Genomic DNA, 24,396 nt, shown 5'->3' with positions numbered 1-24,396 from the left:
CCCTGCACGTATGGAGCGATTCAAGAGGCCTCTTTCATGACCTATGTTCACATGGTTTTACAACACATGGCTGTGAGTGTGTGATTTGTCATTTCACATCTGACACATCACACAACTGGCAAAAATATCATCAGGAAATTGTAAAATTGGTGAAATAACACAAGTCAGCATCAGAGGTGAAAGAGGATGTCACCTTGTGGAGCTTTTATCAGCAGAAGTTTGTAAATGTTCAAACTTCTCTTTTTTCGGAGCACTTTAAGGACTTTTTATCCACGTTGGCTCAAAAGCTGAGGTTCAAAATTCAGTCTTGAACTAAGAAACACTGGTTGAGGAAAAAACTCAAATCCTTTACTTAAGTAAAGCTAGCCGCACCACATTATAAACTCTATTACAAGTACAAGTCCTGCACTCAAAATCTTACTGAACTAAAGTACAAAAGTAATATACCAAAGTATCAAAAGTGTGTTTCATGCGGACTTCTGGCTTTCATATTACTATATATTCACCTTCTCTACATATATTTGGATTATCATTACTGATGCATCAAAGTTTCAGCAGCAGTTTAATGTTGGAGCTGGTCAAGGTGAAGTTTTACATAGAGATAGCTGGGTGCATTGGATTTTGATCATCTTATAAAATACAATGCAATATCATGTTTTGTAAAATGATCATGTATGCAGTGTAGATAAAATCTTAATCAGTAACTATAGGTCATAGCCAGGATTTTTGCAATACTGAGGTCATGAGGCTAAATCTCTGCAGCAGGCACTAGACACTACTAAATAGTGTGAAAAGTTTCTAGTATTAAAAATGTAAATGTGCACACAACATACTGACACAGTCGATTGAAAATTAATTCAGAACTTTTTGTATAGGCCCAGTTGAATATTGAATAATAATGTGTGGTTATCACAAAGTCTAATGGCACATCTGGATTAGCATCACAGCACACCATTTGAGAACCACTGACCTACACTGTGATCTAAATGTTGTTTCAAAGCCTTTTCTACACTTTGTAGTAGAGAATGTATTTTGTTTGAAGAATACATCAATTTAGACTTATTTCTTGGAGCTATAATCATTTTTTTACATTAAAGATGAGTCACTATGTTTCTCACTATGTCCCACTCAGCATTTAGTAGATTATATGTACATTTGCGCACCCATAAAAATCATGAAAATGGCAGAGGACTTTTTACTCAGACAAACTGCTACAACACAATATGCAACCTTTAAAAGTGATGGTTACAATCTGCCATAAAATGGAAATATGATAAGGCAACTGTACACGTTTGATACAGGAAGTACTGTGACATTTCCACCATAAACTGATGCAGAAGAGACAGAAATTGGTCCATAAAGATACACCAAAATATAGGAGAAAAAGTGCTTGATACTCAAAATAAGCACAAATTTGGCATAAACACATACTTTGACTGCATGACAAATTTCAGCCTAGTGCCTAGGGTGAAAACTGTGGCTACCAAAGTGTAATTTTTGTGGGTCAACCAACCAACCAACCAACCAACCAACCAACCAGCTCCCCTTAGCAGCCGAACAAAGTTAGCAACTGGCTGGGGAACATAGTAGAGTTAGACATTTCCCTGTGGAGTTGATGGAGACCAAAACAGAGCTAAATGAGAGTAAATACTGGTATTCCATTTAACACAACTTCAAATGAATGGTAAATGTTGCTCTGTTTCTGGGTGTATAAATGACAGTTCACTAACAGGCTGGCCATTTTAACTTATAGGTGATAACATGCCAATGTTGAGTTTGCAGCTTTCTGCTGACCCAAAGTGGCCAAAAAAATCAATTAATGCAAATTTGAAGTCTTATTTCAGTCTAATCTAATATTATAAAGGAAGCTCCACCTTATGCCAAAGTCCTGGAAATATGAGTCAAAGTAATGTGTGTACCTTCAGTGGTAGCTATGGCTGCTAATAAATGGAGTAAAAAGTACAATATTTCTATCAATAATGTGGTGGAGGAAAAGTATAATGTTGCAGAAGTAAAAGTCAAAGCTGTAACAAATCACAGTACTTAACTACTTAATTACTTCGTCACTCACCCTTTAAGGAGTGACTGAGTTAGTGGTGAGAAGTTAGTCCTCCCTGCAGCTTAGGCAGGAACCAGCGGAGCTTAAATGGCCGAAGTGAAGTGCAGTGAGTCAGAGTGCTTCAATCACTCAGCAGTCTTTCCCTGAGAGGCTGTATGTTGATAGTTCCCTTGTTATTACATCCTCAGTCAGAGCTATGGAGACGCGTCTGAAACATGGCCGTCTGCCAGAGCCAGATATACTGATCAAAACATGAGATAAATGACAGAAAAGACACGATAAATAAATGTGATGAAATAAATGTCATGTTGTAGTTTGAGGCAGAAGCACTAAATGTACAAATTGCTGTAAATACAATTTCGGCGAGGTAGACACAGTATTTGGCAGTATAGAGTACAGGTACCTTGGCATGCATATGTACTTAAGCTATCAAAGGTAGAAGTACTCTTTATGCAGCGTAATACCCCTGTCACAATGTCAAATTATACATTTTTTTATAACTTAAGCAGCATTTCTATATTTTAGCTAAGGTAGACCTCATTTTAATTAGTTTATATGCTGCTGGGTAGGACATAAAAATGTTTTGCATTTCAAGGTTTGATCAACAAAGTCATGACTGTGCCTGGTATTCAGCATCTATAAGCAGTGTATAAACATAAACTGTTTATTTCACAATACAATGTAGTCATAAGCAGATATAAGGACATTTTAAGTGTTAACTAATGTACAGTATTTTCAGCAATTTGAACTTCTCCTATGAAGACATATTTTATTAAATTATAATTGTGTTATATTGTCATTCATTATGTGTTGATATGCTGCTGTCCAATTCAACTCCATCAATACACACTTAAAGGGACAGTTTACGCCAAAAACAAAATTGCATATTTTTCCTCTTACCTGCAGTGCTATTTATTAGTCTAGATTATTTTGGTGTGGGTTGCCGAGTGTTGAAGATATTGGCTGTAGAGATGTCGGCCTTCTCTCCAGTATAATGGAACTAAATGGTACTCAGCTTGTGGTGCTCAAAGTGCCAAAAAATATATATTTGAAGAACTCAACAGCAACGTCTCTTTCCAGAAAATATGAACTGGTTACTCAAGATAATCCACAGACCTTGTTGTGAGCAGTTTCATGTAGGAACTATTTTCTTTATAGCAAACTACACCTGCCAACCACATCACTGCGCAGAAAGAAGTGTGCATCTCTGTCTTTTAACTGCCCCATGATCAAGGCTGGTGGGTAAGGGTAGCTGCTCCTTTGCAGTTGCTGCTCCAAAGCTCTGGAATAGCCTTCTGCTCTTAAGACACTTTTAAGACAAATCTTAAAACGTACATGTCTTTAATGGCCTTTGGTTGTTTGTAGTGGTTTTAATATTTTAGTACTTTTACATCTGTAATTGTTCTTACCAGTGTTATTCTGTTTTATATTTGTGTACATGTTATACTGCTATATATTTGTGTGTCATTCTTAATTTTGTACAGCACTTTGGTCAACTGTGTTTGTTCTTAAATGTGCTACATAAATAAATTGATTTGATTGATTTACTCATGGACAAGAGGTGCATGCTTGTGACAGCACATGATGTAAACATAAACGGCGTCCTCCTAAGCTGAGCTGTAATATTAGTTAGCTTTGTGATGCTAGGTGAGCTAGCAGTAGGTGCACGCTTCCTTCTGTGGGGTGATGCAGTCGGCAAGTGTAGTTTGGTAGAAAGAAAACAGTTCCAATATAAAACTGCTCACAACAAGGTCTGTGGATTATTTAGAGTAACCGGGTCATGATTTCTGGAAAGAGACTGTTAAGTCTTTGAAATATTGTTTGGGGTGTGTTTTTGCCACTTTGAGCACCACAAGCTGAGTGCCATCTAGTTCCATTACTTCAAAGAGAGAGCGGACATCTCTATGGCCTATATCCCCAACACTTGGCAACTCACACCAAAACAATCCAGATGTATAAATAACACTTCAGGTAAGAGAAAAGATCTGTAGTTTTGATTTTAGAGTGAACTGTCCCTTTAAAAAGGCCTTATACCTGCATTTAACTACATTATTATAGTGTTGCTTTTTACACACTAACCATAAAATAAAGTGTTATAATGTTAAAGTCATGTGGAAGTATAAAGTAAAATGGACATTATAGAGTAAGCACTTCAAAACACACTTAAGTAGCCTACAGAACCTGTGCAAATGCACACAAATGTATGAATGGCTAAATCATCATGGATCTTATTTACTTCATAATGTTCTAATGTTACAAAAATGTTTTACATATTTACTGGAATTTTAATACTTTTAACTTTCACTCACTTCACCTCCGTCTGTAAAATCTGTCTCTCAGTGGCCCCACAAATACAACTTATATCACTCCCCCTCTCCTCGTTTCATGATACCATCCCTGCCCCCTCCTTCAGCCGACTGCACCTGTCACCTGGGGGCCTCTTCCTACATTCAGGATCAATTTACATAACCTCATTTAGCAGTTCACAAATCAGAGCCATTAAGAGCTACTAACAGGAACCAAGGGTTCTAATTTAGCTTGCCTTTCACAGTGGGAAAATTGTTCAGTTCAGGCCTACAAATAAAGATTCAGGTCTTGGCTTTGATTGTTGATTGTGATGGTAAATGTACAGATGATTAGAACAGATTTTCCTCCCCTGTATTGATTTCCTGCCAAAACACAGCAGGCACTGGTCTTGCACTGGGAAACCACTGGAGGAGGTGAATGCGAATGGAGTTTGTCGCCGACATTGATATGTACATTTATTAAAATCATAAACCTGCAGTAGCAAGGTGCTGCAAGATATAAAGATGTTAAGGTGATCTATTCACCATTTTTGATTGGCCAGAATTATTTATTACACCAAAAAGACGTGTTACCAAAACATTCAGTTCTGACAGTTAAAGAGGGTTAATAAAAGATCTCATAATCAATTCAATAAAACAATTTATTTACAGTAACTTAACACTGTCATCTTTGACTTCTCTTCACAGTCTCCCTTAACTGACAGCCATACAAGCATTTGAAGGATTTTCTCGAGGCCTTTATTTACATTTGTGTGGCAATGTGACAGTAGCAAAACCAATTCAGGCAGCCGTGAATAGCTGAAGTCAAGAGCTGAAAAATTATTTTCAATCTGCATTCAATTTGGCAAAGATGGGGCTCATAGAATAAAGAGGCTGATTCAAAATTCCACTTGTTCGCCACTAAACTTGGTGGTACGGCATTGTGAACGTGTGCTTTTAGGGGGCATTTTTGGGGGAGCAATGTTTAATTAATCAACAAATCAGTGCTCTTCTCGCTGCCGTTCCAGACGCATATGTTTGCACTTCAGCCTGTAGGATAAGGAGGACGCTCTGCATGAGATGCATCCAGCCGCCTACAGATTTTGTCTACTGCTGTTTCAAAAATTGTGATTGCATAACATCAGTCATGAGCAGGCAGATAAGAGCGGCAATAACAGTAGGCCCATAGAGATGGCAAGGTTTAGAGGATACACGCTGAAAGACCCAGACGCATGCATTCAGTGTATAAAAGCTTTGGGGGTCAAGTCACACAAAAATGAAAATGTTTATGAGGTGTGATTCAGTAAAGTGGCCCTGTCCAGCTTTGGTCCAGCTCGTTTTTAGTCGTTTCACTTGAGGATAATTTATTACAAGTGTGCAGAGCAGGTCTATGTGGGGGTTGGGATTTAGCAGAATGGTGCTTGAAAATGCTATAGCAACCAACAAGAGGTTGTGGGCCTTTGGTAAAAGCAACTCTGATTGTGTAAAAAGGAGATAAGATAGCATACTGATCATGATGGTGGAACATGACATTTTAACATAACACTCGGTTAAACAACAGAGTGCAGCGTTTTTTATAAGCAAGTAGGCAGTCTAAAACAAATGAGTGTGAATACAAGTGCTGCATAAATTGCTTTATAATGATGAAAAAAGGACAAGATGGAGTTTGTTTAAAATGGAGTCAAACATGACTTTAAGGCTATTTTAAGATAAATGTAAACAGTTTAACAGATGATCCTCAAACTCATCTTTACGGTGGCTCTGAGGGTCAAAACCTTTCACAAAATGCTACATTTTACAAAACACTACATCTCACAAAGCACGACAACATTTCAGAAAACTCTTCAATGTTTCACCAAACACAACAGTTCACAAAACACTATAACATTTCACAAAACAATAGTATAATATTATGAAATGTTGTGGCGTTTTGTGAGATGCCATATTTAGTAAAATGTTGTATTTTGTAAAATGTCATTTTGTTTTGTAAAATGTTGTGTGCTTGGTAAAATCTCATGTTTTGTGAAAGCTGTTCAGTGAAATGTCATGTTTCGTGGAATGTTATTTTGTTTTGTGAAATGTTGCTGTGTTTGGTGAAATGTAATTTTTTTTGTGAATTTTTGTGCTTTGAGAAATGTGTGTTTGGTGCAGTCTCATGTTTTGTGAAATGTCCTGTTTTGTCAAATGTTGTGTGGTTGGTAAAATCTCATGTTTTGTTAAATGTGTTTAGTGAAATGTAATTTTTTTTGTGAAATTTTGTGTTTTGTGAAATGTTGTGTGGTTGGTAAAATCTCATGATTTGTGAAATGTCGCGTTTGGGGAAATGTCGTGTTTTGTAAATTGTGTTATGTAAAAAGTCATGTTATGTGAAATGTGTTTTGTGAAATGTTGTGTTTTGTGAAATGTTGTGTTTTACGAAATGTCATGTTATGTAAAAAGTCATGTTTTGTGAAAAGACGTGTTTAGTGAATTGTTGTGTTATGTGAAATGTCATTCTGTTTTGTGAAATATTATGTGTTTGGTGATATCTCATATTTTGTGAAATGTGTTCTGTGCAGTGTTGTGTTTTGTGACAGGCTGTTGTGTTTTGACCCTCAGGGCCACCATACATCTTGCTCCTAAAAAGTCCCAGACTGACTGAGATTAAATGCTTAAAAAAAGAGGAGTTGGATCCCGGCCAGTGTCTTGTCCATCACTCCTTAAAAAAGGACAAGGGGGGAGACGACTGTTGTTGTTGTGTAGCCTAGACGAATTACTTTTAATGAACATGTAATTAATGGAAATAGACTCAACGGTTTCAAAGCAAACAACGATTCTAATTGATTTGCATTTCCCTTTTTTTTTTTAGGTCGCCCCGATTCCCTTTGTCCGGCGTCTCTATTGATTACCCGCCTATGTGTATCGCTCCGCATGTGTTTTCCTTCATTAACAGATAACGGGTTCCTGACTACTCCCATCCCCTGGGTTTAATGTTGCTTAATGTCTACTTTGTTCCCGTGTCATGTCGGAGGGCAGCGAGAATAATGAGAGAGTGGGTGGGCCGTGATTGGCCTGCAGTAAGGCAATGGTGTTTAGGAGGACGGTTGCAAGGGGATCAGTGGAGAGGTTAGAAAAGCAGAACCTTGTGGGGCTGGATGAGACGCAGCATGTGGCCTCAGAGCCCGATTCAGTCTCACTTAGGCTGCTGTTTTCTGTTAAACTGTCATTTTACTATCAACACCTGACACCCCTTCATTGAGCTGCCTGTCAGCCTCCCCTGAGATGTGTAAGTGTTTAACATAAATGTGCCTGTATGCAGCACATATATAGCTGCTTTTTGGGGATTAGGATATAAACCCTTATTCTGTCGATTTCCGTCCATTTAGCCTGTAAATTGACCAAGTAAGAAATCACATAGGCTATATCCTACTGAGCAATTCAGCAACCGGAATAACATACAGTGACAATTGGCCTAAAAAGAGAACTACCGCGTTGTGGAGAGAATTGCATGTTAGCTAATTGTTAATTTAAGCGGCTCGCAGTGGCTAATTATGTCGGCACAGCCAAGCCATTTGCATGATGGACCAGCCACCTGCCTGAAGGCGCTGCCAGGGCAAACTATGTAATTACTGAACAGCAGTGGGGCAATTTTTGACTGTCGCCCCTTTTGTGTCACATGAATTCCTCGTAATGACATATTTCATTACGGGGGCAAATATCACCCCTCCTCCTGGTGGCTGAACAAAACATGGAAGTCTCAACAGGTCCTAATATACAGGACCTATTTACATCCACCTCCACCCTGTGTTTTTATTAACCTGTAGTTATGTGCGCCTTTACTGTGAGTTAAATGTGCCTTTTCTCAGCTCGGCTCATATATGTGTTGCTCGGGTTAAAATGGGCCTGGCCTTTTCTTAAAGTGATTGCAGCCTGAACTCATTAAGCTGTCAAATGTCTAGCCTTTGGGATCTTGATTGCTTATTGTGTAGCAACATTCAAGGAATTTTCTTTTTTTTTTTTTGGTCTACACAGAGATATACCCCTCTATTCACTGGCACCGAAGAATGGACTGACTGGGGAACCATTCAGGATGGTTTGCTTAAGTTTCCCAACTCTACTGAGAGCATGTGTAAAGTTTTATTATTTACTTATTTCAGCAAAAACTCAAAAATCATTTATAATTATTATATTTTAATCGTGTACCCTACCATGCTCACTGACCCCAACAAATAAATACAAGTATAGCTGCAACTGAATTTTCCTATTTATGTTATAGGGGCTTTGCAGGGTTTACAAACCCAACAATATCACTATAGTATTTTTATAAATATTCTCTTAATTATTCTTTATCCTATATTTCGATTGGTTTCTACAAAGTGGTCACTACACTTCTTGGGTTCCACAAAAATAAAACAATAACAAAAAAACTATTTGATAGTTAGAAAAGAGAGACAAATATATAGATCATAAATTATATAACTCTTTATGAAAAGATAAAACTACAATGAAAACAACCACCAGTAGAAACAAAAAGAAACTAAATAATCAAAATGTTCCAAAACAGCAATTAACTAAAGTACAAAATATGTGAGACTCACCAATTTTTGTCTGACGTTTTGAAAGATAATTAACTTTTTATTTTGGTCTTGGTGATCTGCTCAACTGATATCCGCATAGTGGCATTAACAAGAATATTGCTACCACCAAATACAATACGTTTAGTTTTGGCAATGTTCAGCAATAATTTGTTCATTCCCAGCCGGTCACCCGTGTCGTTAGACGTTGAAATTTGGTTAGATTTATGTTGTGACATCAGGTAAACTAAAATTCAATGTCAGGAAAATGACTGATTCCAACGTCATTTTGACATAGAATACCGATGACAGATGTTGAAATTTTGTTGGTTGTAAGCTGTGTTATTAAATAACAAAGATCCAAAGTCTTCCCAACGTCACATCCTAATTTCATCTTGAAGTAAAATAACAATATTAATTTGTGACGTATGGAGACCAAAATCCAACATCTTTAAAACATCATAATGTCAATGCCCACACAAAGTGAAATTCTGACATTTTTATATTTACTTATTTTAACATAAGAGTTCAACGCCTTTCTGACATCGTATTGATGTTCGGTGCCAGCTGGGTTGTCGTCCATTTAACAGTGGTACATAACTCAACATGTTGATTCTCTCTCAGCTTCACTGATGTTGGTGAAGGACAGAATAAAGCTGAGTCACTGTGTACATGACTTCATCAGGATTTTTAACGTGTAAATGAAAATAAAAGAGGACCCAAGCAGCTCCCCTGTGGAATACCCCAAGATGTTTTCTCACCTCCAGAGAAACTGCCATAGAAAAATAATAACTGCCTACTTTGGAGGTAACTCTTCATCCAAGCAAGAGCTGAAAGTGGAGACGCTACAATATTAAAGCTTTGTAATGAGACTACTACAGTAAACAACACCAAAAGCTGTAGCTAAATTCAAGAGCACAGCCCCATCTAGTTTCCTGTCACCCATATGTGTTAAACATTAATCAGTGTCCATTTCTAGTCAAATAATTTAACATTTGATTAAACATCATCTTACCCAGCACAGGGAAAGCCTGTTCTCATGCATTGTTTGTACCTAGGAAAAGTAACGCACCAGTATTGTATGTAACCCATGTACTCAGTGAAGGCCACGATCACCTGACTAAACTACTGACGTAGAAAGACGTAGTATAAAGAGCAAAACTTGGTGTAAGGAGGCATGTTGGGGGGGGGGGGGGGGGGGGGGTGTATGGGTCAAACAAAAACAGAACTTCCCAGAGGAGACTGTTGATCATGTCCAGCGTGAAACCAAGAGAACTTTGAATGTTTTTTAAGGTACGTAAAGTCCACCATGTTTCTTTTCCTAAACCTAACCTATGTGTCTCTACTTGCAGAAACTTAACCTATGTGTCTCTACTTGCAGAAACCTAACCTACGTAACTTTACTTGCAGAAACCTAATCTACATAACTTTACTTGCCGAAACCTAACCTACATAAGCTTGCATTAAATACGGAACTTTACATTAAGTGCATGATGTGACAATGCCATTTGTAGGGCGCTAATTTTCTTGATGTCATGAATCATTGTATGGGGATACCTGCAGTGAGTAACTTGTTTGTAACTTGCTTAAGTTGTCGACTTTGTTGAAAAAGTTGATAGCTTTGTCACACGGTGCTCCGCTCCATGTACTTTTAAGAGTTGTGTGACTTCTTATACATATTTCACTCAAAGTTTAAGAAGTCTTAATAAAGTAAAGTAAAAGTAGTAATACCACACTAGAAAATATCTCCATTACAGGTAAAAGTCCTGCCTTTTTAAAAATGTACTTAAGTAAAAGTGTATAAGTATTAGCAACATAATGTAGAGAATTTACAGTAGTTATTATTCAGAATGATTATTATTTGATGATACTAATGTGTAAGAAGTACTTCAATGTTGTCATATTCATGTCAGTCAGTAAAAGGTACAGTATTTGCTCAGAAATGTAGGGAAGTAGAAGTATAAAGTAGCAAATAATGAAAATACTTTGAGCTTAACTACAATAGTTGTGTAAATGTACTTGTTATTTTCCGCCATTGCTCTGAGTGTTGCCCAACATACTTTCAATGTTAAACTTTCCAAGGCCTATCTCTCTAAAAAAGTATTATGTGTATATCTTAAGTGCCCTTATGTTTATGGATGTAGATTAATTTAAATTAACTTTAGGTCTTGCCATTTGAAAGGGATAGCCTTGGACTATTCAGACCTTCGTTAAATGGAGAAGTCATTGCTGCAGGGCTATAGAGCGAGCAGCGGGACCCGGGTCGGTCTGGAGGGTTTGGTGTTAACGGGGTTAGTGATGGCTCGTTGGTTTCTAAAGGACTCCTGCTGGTACTGTACACAGACATGACAACGCAGCTTTAGTCTGGTCTCCTTTAATTGGCATGTTTAACAGGAGTACGCACACACACTGACGTGCACAATCAGGCATACACACTTTTTCCTAGATTTCTATCATTGTGAGGACCTTCCATATCATCCCATTTTAGGGTTAAAACAGCCCCAAAGAAATCAAGCCGGTAGCCTGTAGTTATTCCTATCACACAAAAACTGGACCCAGGCTATGTATGCTCAGAGTTGGGTTAAAAAAATATGCTTTTGAAAGAATTTAGAACGGATGAATAAGTGTTGTTTTTTGCAGATACAAAAGTTTGCACCCATTTAGGCCATTATGGGTGACATGAGGTGGTCGCCTGGCAGTGTTTAAAAGTTGATAGAGATGCATGAAAGCAGGCCTGCTAAAGGAAAAGGACTTTTTTGTGGGATGAAGAAACTAATGGACCATTGTACAATTTGTTTCTGACTATGCTTTTGAGGGGATTTGGGGGTAAAATATACAAAAATACTTATTGTTGTTGAACGAAATTTGGGGTTTTTATGGAGCTTGACTAGCTAAACTTCACAACTTTTGTTTGTACATGTGAGGTTTAAATTACTTTACGTACTTCATTATGTGCACAAATTAGATTTGATATATTGCTGATTACCAAGTTATATGGATAACTTTGCTGTGGAAAATCAGCAGTTTTGAGGGAATTCTGGTACATCAAGGTAACTTGCTGCATCATTAATCTTCATGAGACAAGAATCTGATACTCAGGGTCTAGAAATGTACAGTACAATGCCTTGTCTTGTAGTTAAACCTGTGCTAGTGATATGCTGTCGTAAAACAAAGAGCAATACAGCAATTAACATAAGCTCAACCAAGGTTTATAACCTACAAACAACATTAACTGTCGCCTTCATCCTATCCTGATTCTAATCCTAATTTTAATCTTTTAAACAAATCCAACTTCATGTAAGTTTACGTTGATCCTTAACCTTAATTGGAAACTTAAACTATGTCTTGTAAGGACAGAAGTATGACAACAGAAACACTGAACTGAACAATGAAAATATACGCACCTGTATAAGTTTAGTTGGATACAGCCAAGAAAGTAGGCTACTTTATTAGTCAAGAGGAAGAGAGCCAATCAAGTGATTTGACTGAAAGGGTTTGAGTAACACTACCAACACCATCTGACCTAACAGAGAAGGCAGGACTTGAGTGATGTACATAAATGTTGTAATTAGTATCTCTCTTTAGGGGTACATGTGTCAAATCCAATACATTGGTCATAAAGTTTACGATTCAAATAAACTTAGCTATCACATTATATCAGAATCAGAATCAGAATCAGAAATACACTGCCTGGCCAAAAAAAAAGTCGCCACCTGGATTTAACTAAGCAAATAGGTACAAGCCTCCTATTGGATAATTACTGCATGGGCGATTATCTTTCAGCTGGCAACAAGTTATTTAACCCCAACTGGTGCAATGAGTTGCTTCTCATTTCCTAAACAACCATGTCGAAAGACACATCCCGTGGTCGTGGAAAAGATGTTAGTCTGTTTGAGAAGGGTCAAATCATTGGCATGCATCAAGCAGAGAAAACATCTAAGGAGATTGCAGAAACTACTAAAATTGGGTTAAGAACTGTCCAACGCATTATTAAAAACTGGAAGGATAGTGGGGACCCATCGTCTTCGAGGAAGAAATGTGGCCGGAAAAAAATCCTCAATGATCGTGATCGGCGATCACTTAAATGTTTGGTGAGATCAAATCGAAGAAAAACAACAGTAGAACTCAGGGCTATGTTTAATAGTGAAAGTAAGAGCATTTCCACACGCACAATGCGAAGGGAACTCAAGGGATTGGGACTGAACAGCTGTGTAGCCTTAAGAAAACCACTAATCAGTGAGGCTAACCAGAAAAAAAGGCTTCAATTTGCTAGGGAGCATAAAGATTGGACTCTGGAGCAATGGAAGAAGGTCATGTGGTCTGATGAGTCCAGATTTACCCTGTTCCAGAGTGATGGGCGCATCAGGGTAAGAAGAGAGGCAGATGAAGTGATGCACCCATCATGCCTAGTGCCTACTGTACAAGCCTGTGGGGGCAGTGTTATGATCTGGGGTTGCTGCAGTTGGTCAGGTCTAGGTTCAGCAACAGTATGTGCTCAAAGAATGAGGTCAGCTGACTACCTGAATATACTGAATGACCAGGTTATTCCATCAATGGATTTTTTCTTCCCTGATGGCACGGGCATATTCCAAGATGACAATGCCAGGATTCATCGGGCTCAAATTGTGAAAGACTGGTTCAGGGAGCATGAGACATCACTTTCACACATGGATTGGCCACCACAGAGTCCAGACCTTAACCCCATTGAGAATCTTTGGGATGTGCTGGAGAAGGCTTTGCGCAGCGGTCAGACTCTACCATCATTAATGCAAGATCTTGGTGAAAAATTAATGCAACACTGGATGGAAATAAATCTTGTGACATTGCAGAAGCTTATCGAAACAATGCCACAGCGAATGCGTGCCGTAATCAAATCTAAAGGCGGTCCAACGAAATATTAGAGTGTATGACCTTTTTTTTGGTGGTGACTTTTTTTTTGGCCAGGCAGTGTACTTTATATATTTATATATTGGTTTGTAGGCATTTTCTCTCGTTTTAATTTAGTTTGAACCTGGCCCCTGTCCTCAATATAGACCAAGAAATATATGTTGTAGTGTTATATGTGGAGGCCATTGGCCCTATATTTAGCTAGCCTGCTGATTACTGGTTTAAAATCTACAAGTTCTAAATTCTATTTATGGTTTTATTTGAAATCCTCTCATACCATTCAAGAAGGTGCATTAAAAAATGGTTGAGACTCCAATCTGTAGGCAAACTGGTTTGAGTCAGAAACCCATTAGAGGTGTCAGCTGGGACATGAATTAAAAACTCCACCAGCTCTGTCGGCCTCAATGAGTAATTCTGCACCAATGTTTCTCTCCGCCTGCTATATGATTTTGACAAATGGATGTCAGGGGTCAAAGTAAAGGAGGTGGTAAGTCTGTGTTGGTGGGAAGAGTAATTGTCATCAGCATTTTTTGCTGAAGATGTTTTTTTTTCTTCCTTTATTTAAACCAAATGATTTTAGGACAATCTTGAATGTAGCTCCAACCTTACGGCTCCACATTGAAACGACTTAAGGATAAACCACACTGGGATAAAGATGTTGACAATACGAAGGCCATTGCTGTGTTGTTGTTTTTTTTGTGAAAACACACAAAATACAGTTTACAGCTCAAAAATGTTTTTTAGTGTGGACTTTTTTTAAACATTCAAGGGTTTCTAGGTCCTTATGAGTTGAAATCTGAATGCTGGTCAGGAAACAGTCTCTGCCGATACAACAACTTCAGCAAACATGTGGTGCCACAGGGATCAGTTCTTGGATCAGTTATTTTCTAAATTTAGCTACTTGCCCCTGGGCTATGTAGTTGTTGTTGGTGTTACATCTTTACTCTTGGGTTTGTTTTCTTATTGTATATTGTAGAAAATAGCTTTAAAGACTTGTATAAAGTGACATTTGTAGGCCCTAAATTTACTTTGAACACATTAATCTTTTGTTACATGCTAAATATGTGTCTGAAAACTTCATTTGTGAGTGTAAATATATATATATATGTGTATGTATATATATATATATATATATATATATATATATATATATATATACATATAGTGACTCATCATGAACTGGTTATATAAATGTATCCAATAAAATGTGATTTGGATCGACCTGCTAACCATGGGCATATTACAAAACTGCTAGCTAGTGGGAAACTACAAGAGCAATATTGTAGTGGGAGGAGTGTGTTTAGATTTTACCCAGCACAAACTCTGCACACATTTCTAAAGAATGTGGGATTTGATACTGTAATCGCTAAGCCACACCCACTTCTTAGTGATCCAATAACATGTTGAGAACTCGATTTAAACACATAGTGTAACTAAACCTTGTCCACCATATTACTTTTAACTCAAAAACTTTTTATATGACTGAAGTTTAAGACACTGTAATTTCGGTTTCACTGTGACTTCAAATTGTATGCAGATGATACTCTCCTTTAAACCTGAATCTCTTTACTGTCTTTACAGTTTCATGAGAACAAATATGAACCCCAGCCAAAGCAGATGGAACAACAATAGGTGGTTTGTTAGCTGCGTGACCAGAAAGGGTTAAAACATACTTCTGTTACTTTGAAGGAGAAATACCAGTATGTCAAATCAAAGTAACATTTGTCCAAAGAATGACAGGGACATTTTTGCCATTTGGGGCTTTCATGTTTACTTTAAAATCATTAAGAGTTAGGAACAGCTAAATTATACCAGGTCTCACTCCGAAATAATTGAAATCCCACGCTCGGGCACTGACTTGCGGCGTCAAATACTCACAAAAAAGCCATCCTTTGACATCAGCATGATATGCTACTGGTTGCTGTTATAGTTTAATGGCACTCGGCAGCATTAGGGGGAAACTTGGCGGGACATGAATGAAAGTTAAGATGACAAAAGTCCGAGTTGGGCAGGCAGGAGGGGTGGTGTACAGGTCCAACAAACACCGACTTTCACACAGGAGAGCGGTGTTCGCATCAAGCAAGATTATAAAGCCAAATCCTGTTCTTTGTTTTTTTTTTTTACTAAACCCAACCATGTGCTTTTGTTTTTGAAGGCAAAAAAGTCAATTAGCAGTATTTTATTTTGAAAGAGACTGTATGTAAACATTAAATTTCTTGTGAAAACTGAAGTGTACTTTGAAAGAAGACAATGCATGTAACAGGCAGAACATGACAACCTGCACACCCAGGGTACTTGTCACTTCGTATCTGGACGTGGAAAGTCCATGATGAAATGTCGATATGTGACGAGGTCGGAATGAGAATGTGTTGGAATGGGGTGTTAATTTATCTTATGATATCACAATGTCTATACAATGATGATTTTTAATGCAGAATATTTTAAAGAAATATATAAACATTTAAGATTTACAGCTCAATTTAAATAACTTCAGGGACCATCAGGGACGAGTTGATAGTTCCTCAAGAGCTAGACTGTTCCAGTATTTGCTTTTGTATTTAATTTTAGTGTATATATTCCATAAATTATAGTTTTTCTACAGTTTTGTTATGTATTTGTTGTACTTGACAAAGCAGGTTATCTTTTGCATTTAAGACAAAAATCTTCTCAGATTTGCTTTTCTATAATATTTTTTAGTGAAGTGTGTACAAAAGACGTTTTAACCTTTCAGTCCTAAGACCTTCATTTAATAAAATTAAAATAATATTTTAGTTTATTCTGCATGCTTGCTTGTTTCAACTTTGTTCTTTGCATGTTTTAAAGAGGGCACATATCACAAATGAGTGGCAGGTATAAGAGGATAAATCACTTCAGTAGTTGTTATATTTTTAGGTCACTGCAGAACTGAAGGTAGAATTGAAGTTTTGGTTGTTTTTTTTCTTTCTGCCCTTAATATTGTGAGTTCTGACTAAAGGAACCACACAGAATCCAGTGTGAAAGATGCAGGTTCAGCCCCTGCAGCAGTCACAGTCCTCCTGACGTGTCCCCGGTCAGGACGCTGTAATCCTGCTGTCCAGTACCATTTAGTGAAGAACCCAAGAACCCGTCATGTCAAACTGATAAACACATCTATTTACAAGTTTTCTGCCTTTTTTGGGGGGCTAAGCACGGACTCCATTGTTGAGTGTTGAATTGAGAAATCTTGTGATTTGTGCCGTTTTCTCGCCCCAGCAGTATTATTGAAATGAAGATAAATTGCAGCCAGTCCCAGAGAAATTTTCCTCAAAAGAAACAAAGCCAAATGAACACCGAAGATGTATAAAATGCGCTTTGTTCATCAGAGGGAGGGAGAGAGAGAAAGGACTCCACTCAGCGAGCTCTGAATGCTGCATTTCATGCCTGCAACAATTATGCTGAAAGGTCAAGTATTACAGCATCTTGTGCTCCGCTTTGCATGCAAAGTATTTCAGCTCACAAATGACCCTCGTTTGCGCTCTTTTAACAATGGCTTGAAGAAGCAGATAAACGTAGGACAATTAAAGATTTTTGCTGCTAGCCGACAATAACATTTACCAAAGGGGGTGATTGCAGTTGCTGAGTAATTGTCCTATTTGTGATGCACATGAATGCCTTGGCCTGCTGCAATGAAATGTTTAGGAACTTAAGAAAGAGGAAGGAGAACGGCTGTGCTTCAAAAGAAGAAATGTATTATTTTTATATCCTCTAAACAAGATTATTATGGGGCTGCCTTGGGAGGATGGATCTATAGGGGTTTCTGCTTATGATTCAAATGTTTTATACTTTCCTTATAGGTAAAATCAAGTGAAATAATTAATAAACTAAGACATTAGATATACATAATGTTAGTTAACATTGCTTGCCTGTATGCTGATTTTCTATTTACATTTATTTCAGCACCGAGGCCCGTCTGATGCATATTTAATACAAACAAACAAACTATAAATGTAAAACTGTAGGAAGTCCATCTGACAGTTTTTCATTTTATTTTTCATTTTAGTTTTATAATGGCCTCTAATTAATCACAGCACTGTGTTAAAGCCTCACACGTCTGCGTGTTATCCTCGTTTTCATCAATGGGAATATATATGTCCAAAAATTACAACTGCACGTTCACTTTAAATAAAGGAACGAAATGAACGACGCCAGTTACTGTCTATTTTTTAAAATTATTGTTATTATCTTTTTTTTTCAGGTTTGATTATGGATATATTTTATTTATCAAGTGTATCCTGTCATTTAAGTTTTATTTAATTTTAAAATTGTAAGTTTACCTAGCTTATAATAAAATCTAAATGGGGAAAAGGAAAGATATTGTTTTTAAAGACACGTAACTCTGCAAAAATATCCACCTCGAGGGATTTAATAATTTAAAACGTGCAGGATTGTGTTAATGTAATGTGTCCTAAAATTTTATCATAGATACTGACACCCAATTTTAAAATATTACCCTTAAAAGAATGAAAACGCACTGGAAACACACCTGCAATTTATAATTTTCGTTAAAAAAATACAGTTTTGAAAAAGGAGACACAACTTCAACAAACATTTTTTAAGGTGCAGGTTGCAAAATTCGTTAGTTAAAAATCTAATTTAATTCTAAAAAACAAAATAATTTTGCTTGTTTGCACTCACATGTCGACGCCACTGTAAAAATTTAAATCACTTCTCGTTCAGTTTAAGTTGTACACGTTTGATTTCCCCTTAAAGTTAAAATTCAGTCTGAACACGCCACTGACACATGAAACAGGATTTCTGGATGCCACACATCACCCAAAGTGATACTGCAGCTAAACAGGCGAATAAAATTCAACAGCTAGTCGCTAACTCAAATATGATTACCTTGAGATTAGGGACTAATTGCTTGGGGTTCATGGAGACCAGCCCACCATAAAGCCAGGAGGACTTGGGGAGTTGCACTGTGGGTTTCTACAAAGGAGAGCGATGAGAGCACACACGCTTCCAACAAGTCATTCTCAACAGCTACAAGCTGCACACAAAGACCACACACCGCGCCAAAGACATGGTAATGTAATCCCAAAGTTCTCACTTTGCTCCCGAACAAAACCAGCTCTGCAAAATACCTAATAGAAGATAGTTTCTGATGCTGGTTAAGATTTCACTTAAAAGTCTCCAATAGGGGTTTTTCTGGGGGCTGCTGCGTGGTGGCCTCAAACTGGGGCCGCTGCCTTAAAGTGATACACGCAGATTAAGGAAGTTTAGTTTCCTGCTTTGCTGAAAAATCACATTTTCTATATGCAATATCTATGCATTTAAATTAAAAGAGTTACATGCCAAAAGAGTGTCGGCTGAAATTAAATTTTACACTCTACATGCTCATAATAGGAGCCAAAATGTGCTGCTGAATCCGAGTCACAGCCACAACATCAACCCTCTAATGGTTTTTAAAGACATATTTAAAGGTTGCATTAACGCCAACATAAGGGTAACAAGATGACGCATAGGTCATGTATGATTTCACAACATAATATCTAATAGTTATGGATGTAAAGGTCAGCAAGCAGGCGGGATAATAAGCAAGAAATCCTCCATTAACATCACTGATCCCATGTAAAAGTCATGCATCAGATGGGGCGACAGGAGTCAGGTGCAAACTAGGCCTGGAGGGCTGATGCAGCTGCACGTGAGCCATCACCGACGGTACTTTTGGGCAACATACACCCGCATTTTGAAGCGTAATATTTGGGCAATGATGGGTTAAATAGTTAGACAATGGCTCAGTGGATTGAGCGGTGTTTTAGTTGTTATATTAAGCCTGAGTTAAAGATGTAAGAATAAAGAAAACATGTGGGGGGAAATGTGAAATCAATTTTACAAAATGAGGCCATACAGAAATTATCATTATATCAAAATGATGGGTAACAGTCCAGGAATCTTTGTATTAAAAATATGTGCGCTTTAAATCTTTCTTCCATGGAGCTATATAAAGAAATTTGAGGACATTTAATTGAAATAAAAACGCATTTTTTGTCATCATTGAATATAAATTAAATCAAGTGTACCTGCATCTTATCCAGACTGAAACTATGTGAGATTTTAGCCACAGGACCTGCGACAAAACAACTTATTTTCAGCCGTAAACGAAAATCACCTGTCGTTACCTCCGTCGCTTAGCAACCACACTGTTTACTGTTAATACCTATAGCGCTATTAGGCGGCGAAAGAATAGTCCCTAATGATTATTATACCTTTTATTTACAGAGCCTACAATTTAAGGAAAATAAATAACCGGTTGCGGGTGATGGTCGGTGCGGCCGTTTAAAAAAAAGCCACGCGGCCTAAAATAGAGAGTTTAATCTTTAAAGAAATGTTCGTGTCGCTTTCTTATTGAAACGCGGCCACAAACAGACTGTCGTCGTTTCCTTTCAATTCCTCCCCCTCCTGATTGATTATTGATAAAGCAGCTGATACAGCCTCGCGCCGACGGCTCGGCCTCGCGCGCTGTTTGGTCAGGGATTTCATCGATAAGCTGTTCTTTGCGCAGCGTTTGTGTTTGATGTAGGGAGCCGAAAAGACCTCACCTTTCTGACTCACACAGTCCAAACACAGGGAGAAAGAGAAAAGAAATCATAAAGGCGCCGTTTACTCTGCAGGGCTCTGCAGCCTGGGCCGATAAGCCTGCAGAGCTGTGAGAATAAAACAGAAAAATACACTCCAGTGTTTAATTGTGGTGTCAGAATAAGAGTGTTGATATAGTGTTAGTTTGGCAACCCTGGAGCTATTTGACGACATGGACGTTTAATTCTTGCACATTCTTTTCCACAATAAGGCCAAGAATAAATTTTAAAATGCGCAAATAATAATAATGGCGCACAGGTTTTAATTTTTACTCCATTCCCAAACGCATATGCCCGCCATTTACCACCGCATATGATGACATATTTCACAAAAAACTGTGCTCTCTTTTTCCATAATTTATTAATATGACTGTTTTGTTGTAAGTCAAATATCTATATAAGTTACAAAGAAATAAAACGTACAAATACCAATGAAACGACAACAAACCGGCAATAGCGTCAAAAACTTTGTACAACAGATAGCTAAAATTCAAACCTTTTACAGAAATATACAAGCTAGATCTACGGCTTACATTAAATTCTATTATAAATCAGAGTCATGTGTGTTTGTGTGTTTGTGAGGGGGGTGAGGGTGGGGGGTTAACAGCACCCACATACAGCAGTTTCCCTGTTCAGGTTCACTTTCTCCAAACTACTGCGGCCTATATGACTGCTGATTTCTTCTTTTATCTCAATATAATTTACATAAATAAATCCAAAGACTTCCGCAGTTTCTGGTCAAAAGTGTTTCTGCCTCCTTCCTTCCTTTATATAAGTCACATTTCCTTCCAAAAAAGGTGAAAATTCAAGAGGAGCTGCACCGATTTCTCTCGGTTCTTGTTCAGATGCGCACATTTACAGTGGAACTTGTAGAGTCTTGAAAGAAAAAAAAAGTCTGTTTTTTTTCTTTAAATAGAAGAATTGGTTTTAAATCATAGCGGGCGCCTCTTGTCACCACGTCCTGCCGTATAACAGAGCCGAACACTGCAGGGCCGAGCCATACTCTGCGCCGGGGGAGTTGAGGTGAGACAGGCCGGCCACTTGGCTCTGCAGGGACGGCGGACTGGAGGAGTGCGGAGCCAAATCTGGAGAGTGACCTGTGCTCCCCACCTGCTGGCTCTGGTGCTGCCCGAGGCCGGACGTGTTGTTGGACATGATCATGACGTTGCCCCCTTGCTGGTGGAGGGTCTGCGCGGAGGATGTGGGCGTGTGGCCGCTGCCTTGGCACGGCTTGCCGTCCTTCACCAGCACCGGCACAGCCACCCTCCGCGGGGACTGCTGCTGCTGCTGCTGGCACGAGCCGCTGTCCTGCTGCATCTGCTGCTGGGACACTTTGTCTTTGGCCTGCCTCTTCATCTTGTACCGGTGGTTCTGAAACCAGATTTTCACCTGGGTCGGGGTGAGGTGGATCATACTTGCCAGGTGTTCCCTCTCCGGCGCCGACAGGTATTTCTGCTGCTTGAAGCGTCGCTCCAGCTCGTAGACCTGAGCCTGGGAGAACAGCACTCGTCTCTTTCTCCTCGGGGTGCTGGACAGAGAGCCCATGCCTTTACCCACGTCTGCCAGGGAGCTGAGGCTGCCCATGCTGCCCATGTTCATGCCCGACGACGAGCCCATGAAGCGAGAAACTGAGGAAAAACATTAAATTAATATAATGAAACCACTGATTTTACATGCAACAAGTGTCACACAGTGCACAAATAATTTCATTAATGCGTAAAACCTCATTGAAAATTAGGGTTGAGACTTTTTTCAGTTGATGAAACAATGTGTCCTAATGTGGCATTCACACAATTACAACCCTGCTCATTATTTTGATGACTCAACACGGTCTGCATTTTGACACGAAGCTAAAAATCAAACGCTTCCTAAAGAGGCAGGTGCCCTCATCCATAAAACCTAACGCGTGTCAAAGTCCATTTCACGTATAACCAAACTGTAAATCTGAGCACAGACTGCAGCACTAGCTCATGTCTGACTGCATATTATTATCGGATTAATGCCATATTCAACATTAAAAGATCTTGGAGGACATTTTCAGCATGAATGCTCCTCATGGTGACACTTTTTTTCCAGATGTTGCACGCCGTGAACTGAATACATGATTTCGCTTTATCTCTGCTCTCCCTCGTAACATTAAAAGCCAGCGGGTGAAATATAAACTGGAGAGGGTTATGGAGAGGGCTTATCTTGGCGCACAAACACGCACAGGTGCCAGAAACAATACAGGAAGCTCTAAACTACGCGTAAAACTGCATTTTGAGCGCTATACACCCTCGGTTCAACTCAAAGCTGGAGGCAAAGTGCAGGTGCAGGGCTGTACTCACTGGTGGAGAAGCGCGGGTCCGGGTTGGCTCCGTACCAGCCGGTGGCTGTGGTGCTGCCCCTCATGCCGTCCTGGTACGACGGCAGGTCGCCCATGTTGCCCAGGTTGCCGTTACAGTAGCCCCCCATGGCCGTGTGTGACAGCTGAGAAACACCTGCCGCAGTCATGTGGTAAGCCGCAGAGACAGTCCCATTATGGCCCATGTGGTGCTGCTGCATCGCCGCCTGAGAGACCTGCGGCTGCCGGTAAGAAGTGAGAGGTGCCCCCAAGTTGTTATTCTCCATACTTACTTTCTTATAGCTCTCCTCAAGAGGACTCAAGATATCGGAAACAGAAAAAGGAGTCGTATGCTTAGGGCTCATCGACATTGTTCTGGGACTGGAGAGGGAGAAATTAGAAGGCAAGGCAATCTCTCCTTCTCTCTCTTTTTTTTTTTTTTTTTTTTGGCCAAAGCCCCTCTGGTTCCTGTTGTCTCAACGTCGATCCTGGTAGATGAACACGTAGGAGAGCGCCTCAAGTCCGCCTTAATTGGATTGAGTGGGAGCTCGGTGCTGGCTTTGGTTTGTTTTAGCTGGGTGCCAGGTTTAAGGCTACCATCAGAGGCGGGGCATCAGCAACAATACAAAACAGCTCTAGCCTCCTTTCGCCGAGCGTAATTTCACTTACAAGACATGTGCTCCCCTCCCACTAACAATAACATAAGCGCTGTACATGATCATAAATGTGGGTCCCGGCGGCTGCGCTCGGTGTCCGGGGCTCTGTGCGGCTGCTGCGGCTGCCGCATTTGGAGTTTGTGACTTGTTGCTGTGGCTGATAAACACACCGCTGCACCTTGGGACTGCACTGACCACAATACACTTTATTAACTGTAGTGATGTTTACGAGGGCCTCTTGATGAAAGGAGGCCTATATGGACTTGAGAGTTGGAGAACCACTCCTCAGTTGAACTACTGACTTTTAATGGCCATGAGAGGCCTCCAGTGATTGCAGGATTGTTTGTGTTATGCCTTATCGTACTCAGACATGCAAAAGTGCACTTGCGGGGAGGGAAATTGACTGATACTGATAAGTAAATAAATACACATCCGCGTGTTAAGTGGCTGCGTAAATGATTAACCCCCCTCGTTTTTTTGATATCATTGGACGCAAGCAGCGTGTTACCTAAATTCAGATGCACACACTCTTCTCCCAGTAAAATGAAAGAAAGAAAAAAAAAACACGCAAAAAAAAAAAAAAAAAATCACAAAATAGAGTCTGGAGTAGGAGAGGCTCTCATGTGAAGTTAACGGCGTTCAAGTACTCTCCTGCAGCACAACGCCAGGTAGCCCTCAGTAGCATCTTGCCTTAATGCTCAAGGAGTCATAACAGTTTAACTCAATCATATCTCATTTCTAAAATTTTACACATGAAGCATAAGAAAAGCTTTTGGCTTCACCCAACCAGTTTGAAGTCAGGAGACGGTGTTCTGTGCGCCCTGCTTCAACAGAAGTCCGTGCGCTTTTACGCAAAGATTTTAGGTGATTTTTTTTCTGCCATTTTAACCCAAAACTGAATTAAAACATTAATTTACAACAAAAATAGTAACTTATTGAAACAATTATTTTAATTTATTTTTTATTGGAATGATAGGCTGTTATTATTTGTTTTCTACTTTTTAAAGATGTGCGTAAAATGTATTTTAATAAGCATT

General features: G+C 39.0%; 1 protein-coding gene and 1 long non-coding RNA gene across 2 annotated transcripts in view; both read right to left on the bottom strand.

Annotated features, from left to right (window-relative positions):
• LOC144467093 (uncharacterized) overlaps positions 1 to 24,396 on the bottom strand; it is a 47,949-nt gene that overhangs the window by 6,148 nt on the left and 17,405 nt on the right. The window lies entirely within an intron of this gene.
• Positions 20,764 to 23,446, bottom strand: nkx2.1 (NK2 homeobox 1). Its single transcript, XM_033642195.2, has 2 exons — positions 22,708 to 23,446; positions 20,764 to 22,008 (listed from the first exon to the last, which is right to left on the bottom strand). The coding sequence occupies exons 1-2, from the start codon at positions 23,072 to 23,074 to the stop codon at positions 21,332 to 21,334; spliced, it is 1,044 nt and encodes a 347-aa protein (XP_033498086.1). The 5' UTR covers positions 23,075 to 23,446; the 3' UTR covers positions 20,764 to 21,331.

Source organism: Epinephelus lanceolatus, chromosome 15 (genome assembly GCF_041903045.1).
Source record: "Epinephelus lanceolatus isolate andai-2023 chromosome 15, ASM4190304v1, whole genome shotgun sequence".
Lineage (NCBI taxonomy): Eukaryota > Metazoa > Chordata > Actinopteri > Perciformes > Serranidae > Epinephelus > Epinephelus lanceolatus.
This window is presented reverse-complemented; position numbering and strand designations above follow the sequence as displayed.

Coding starts and splice junctions, on each gene's coding strand:
- nkx2.1 (XM_033642195.2), bottom strand. CDS start 23,074: ATGTCGATGAGCCCTAAGCATACGACTCCTTTTTCTGTTTCCGATATC. Junction 22,009..22,707: donor GGACCCGCGCTTCTCCACCA/GTGAGTACAGCC, acceptor GTTTTTCCTCAG/TTTCTCGCTTCATGGGCTCG.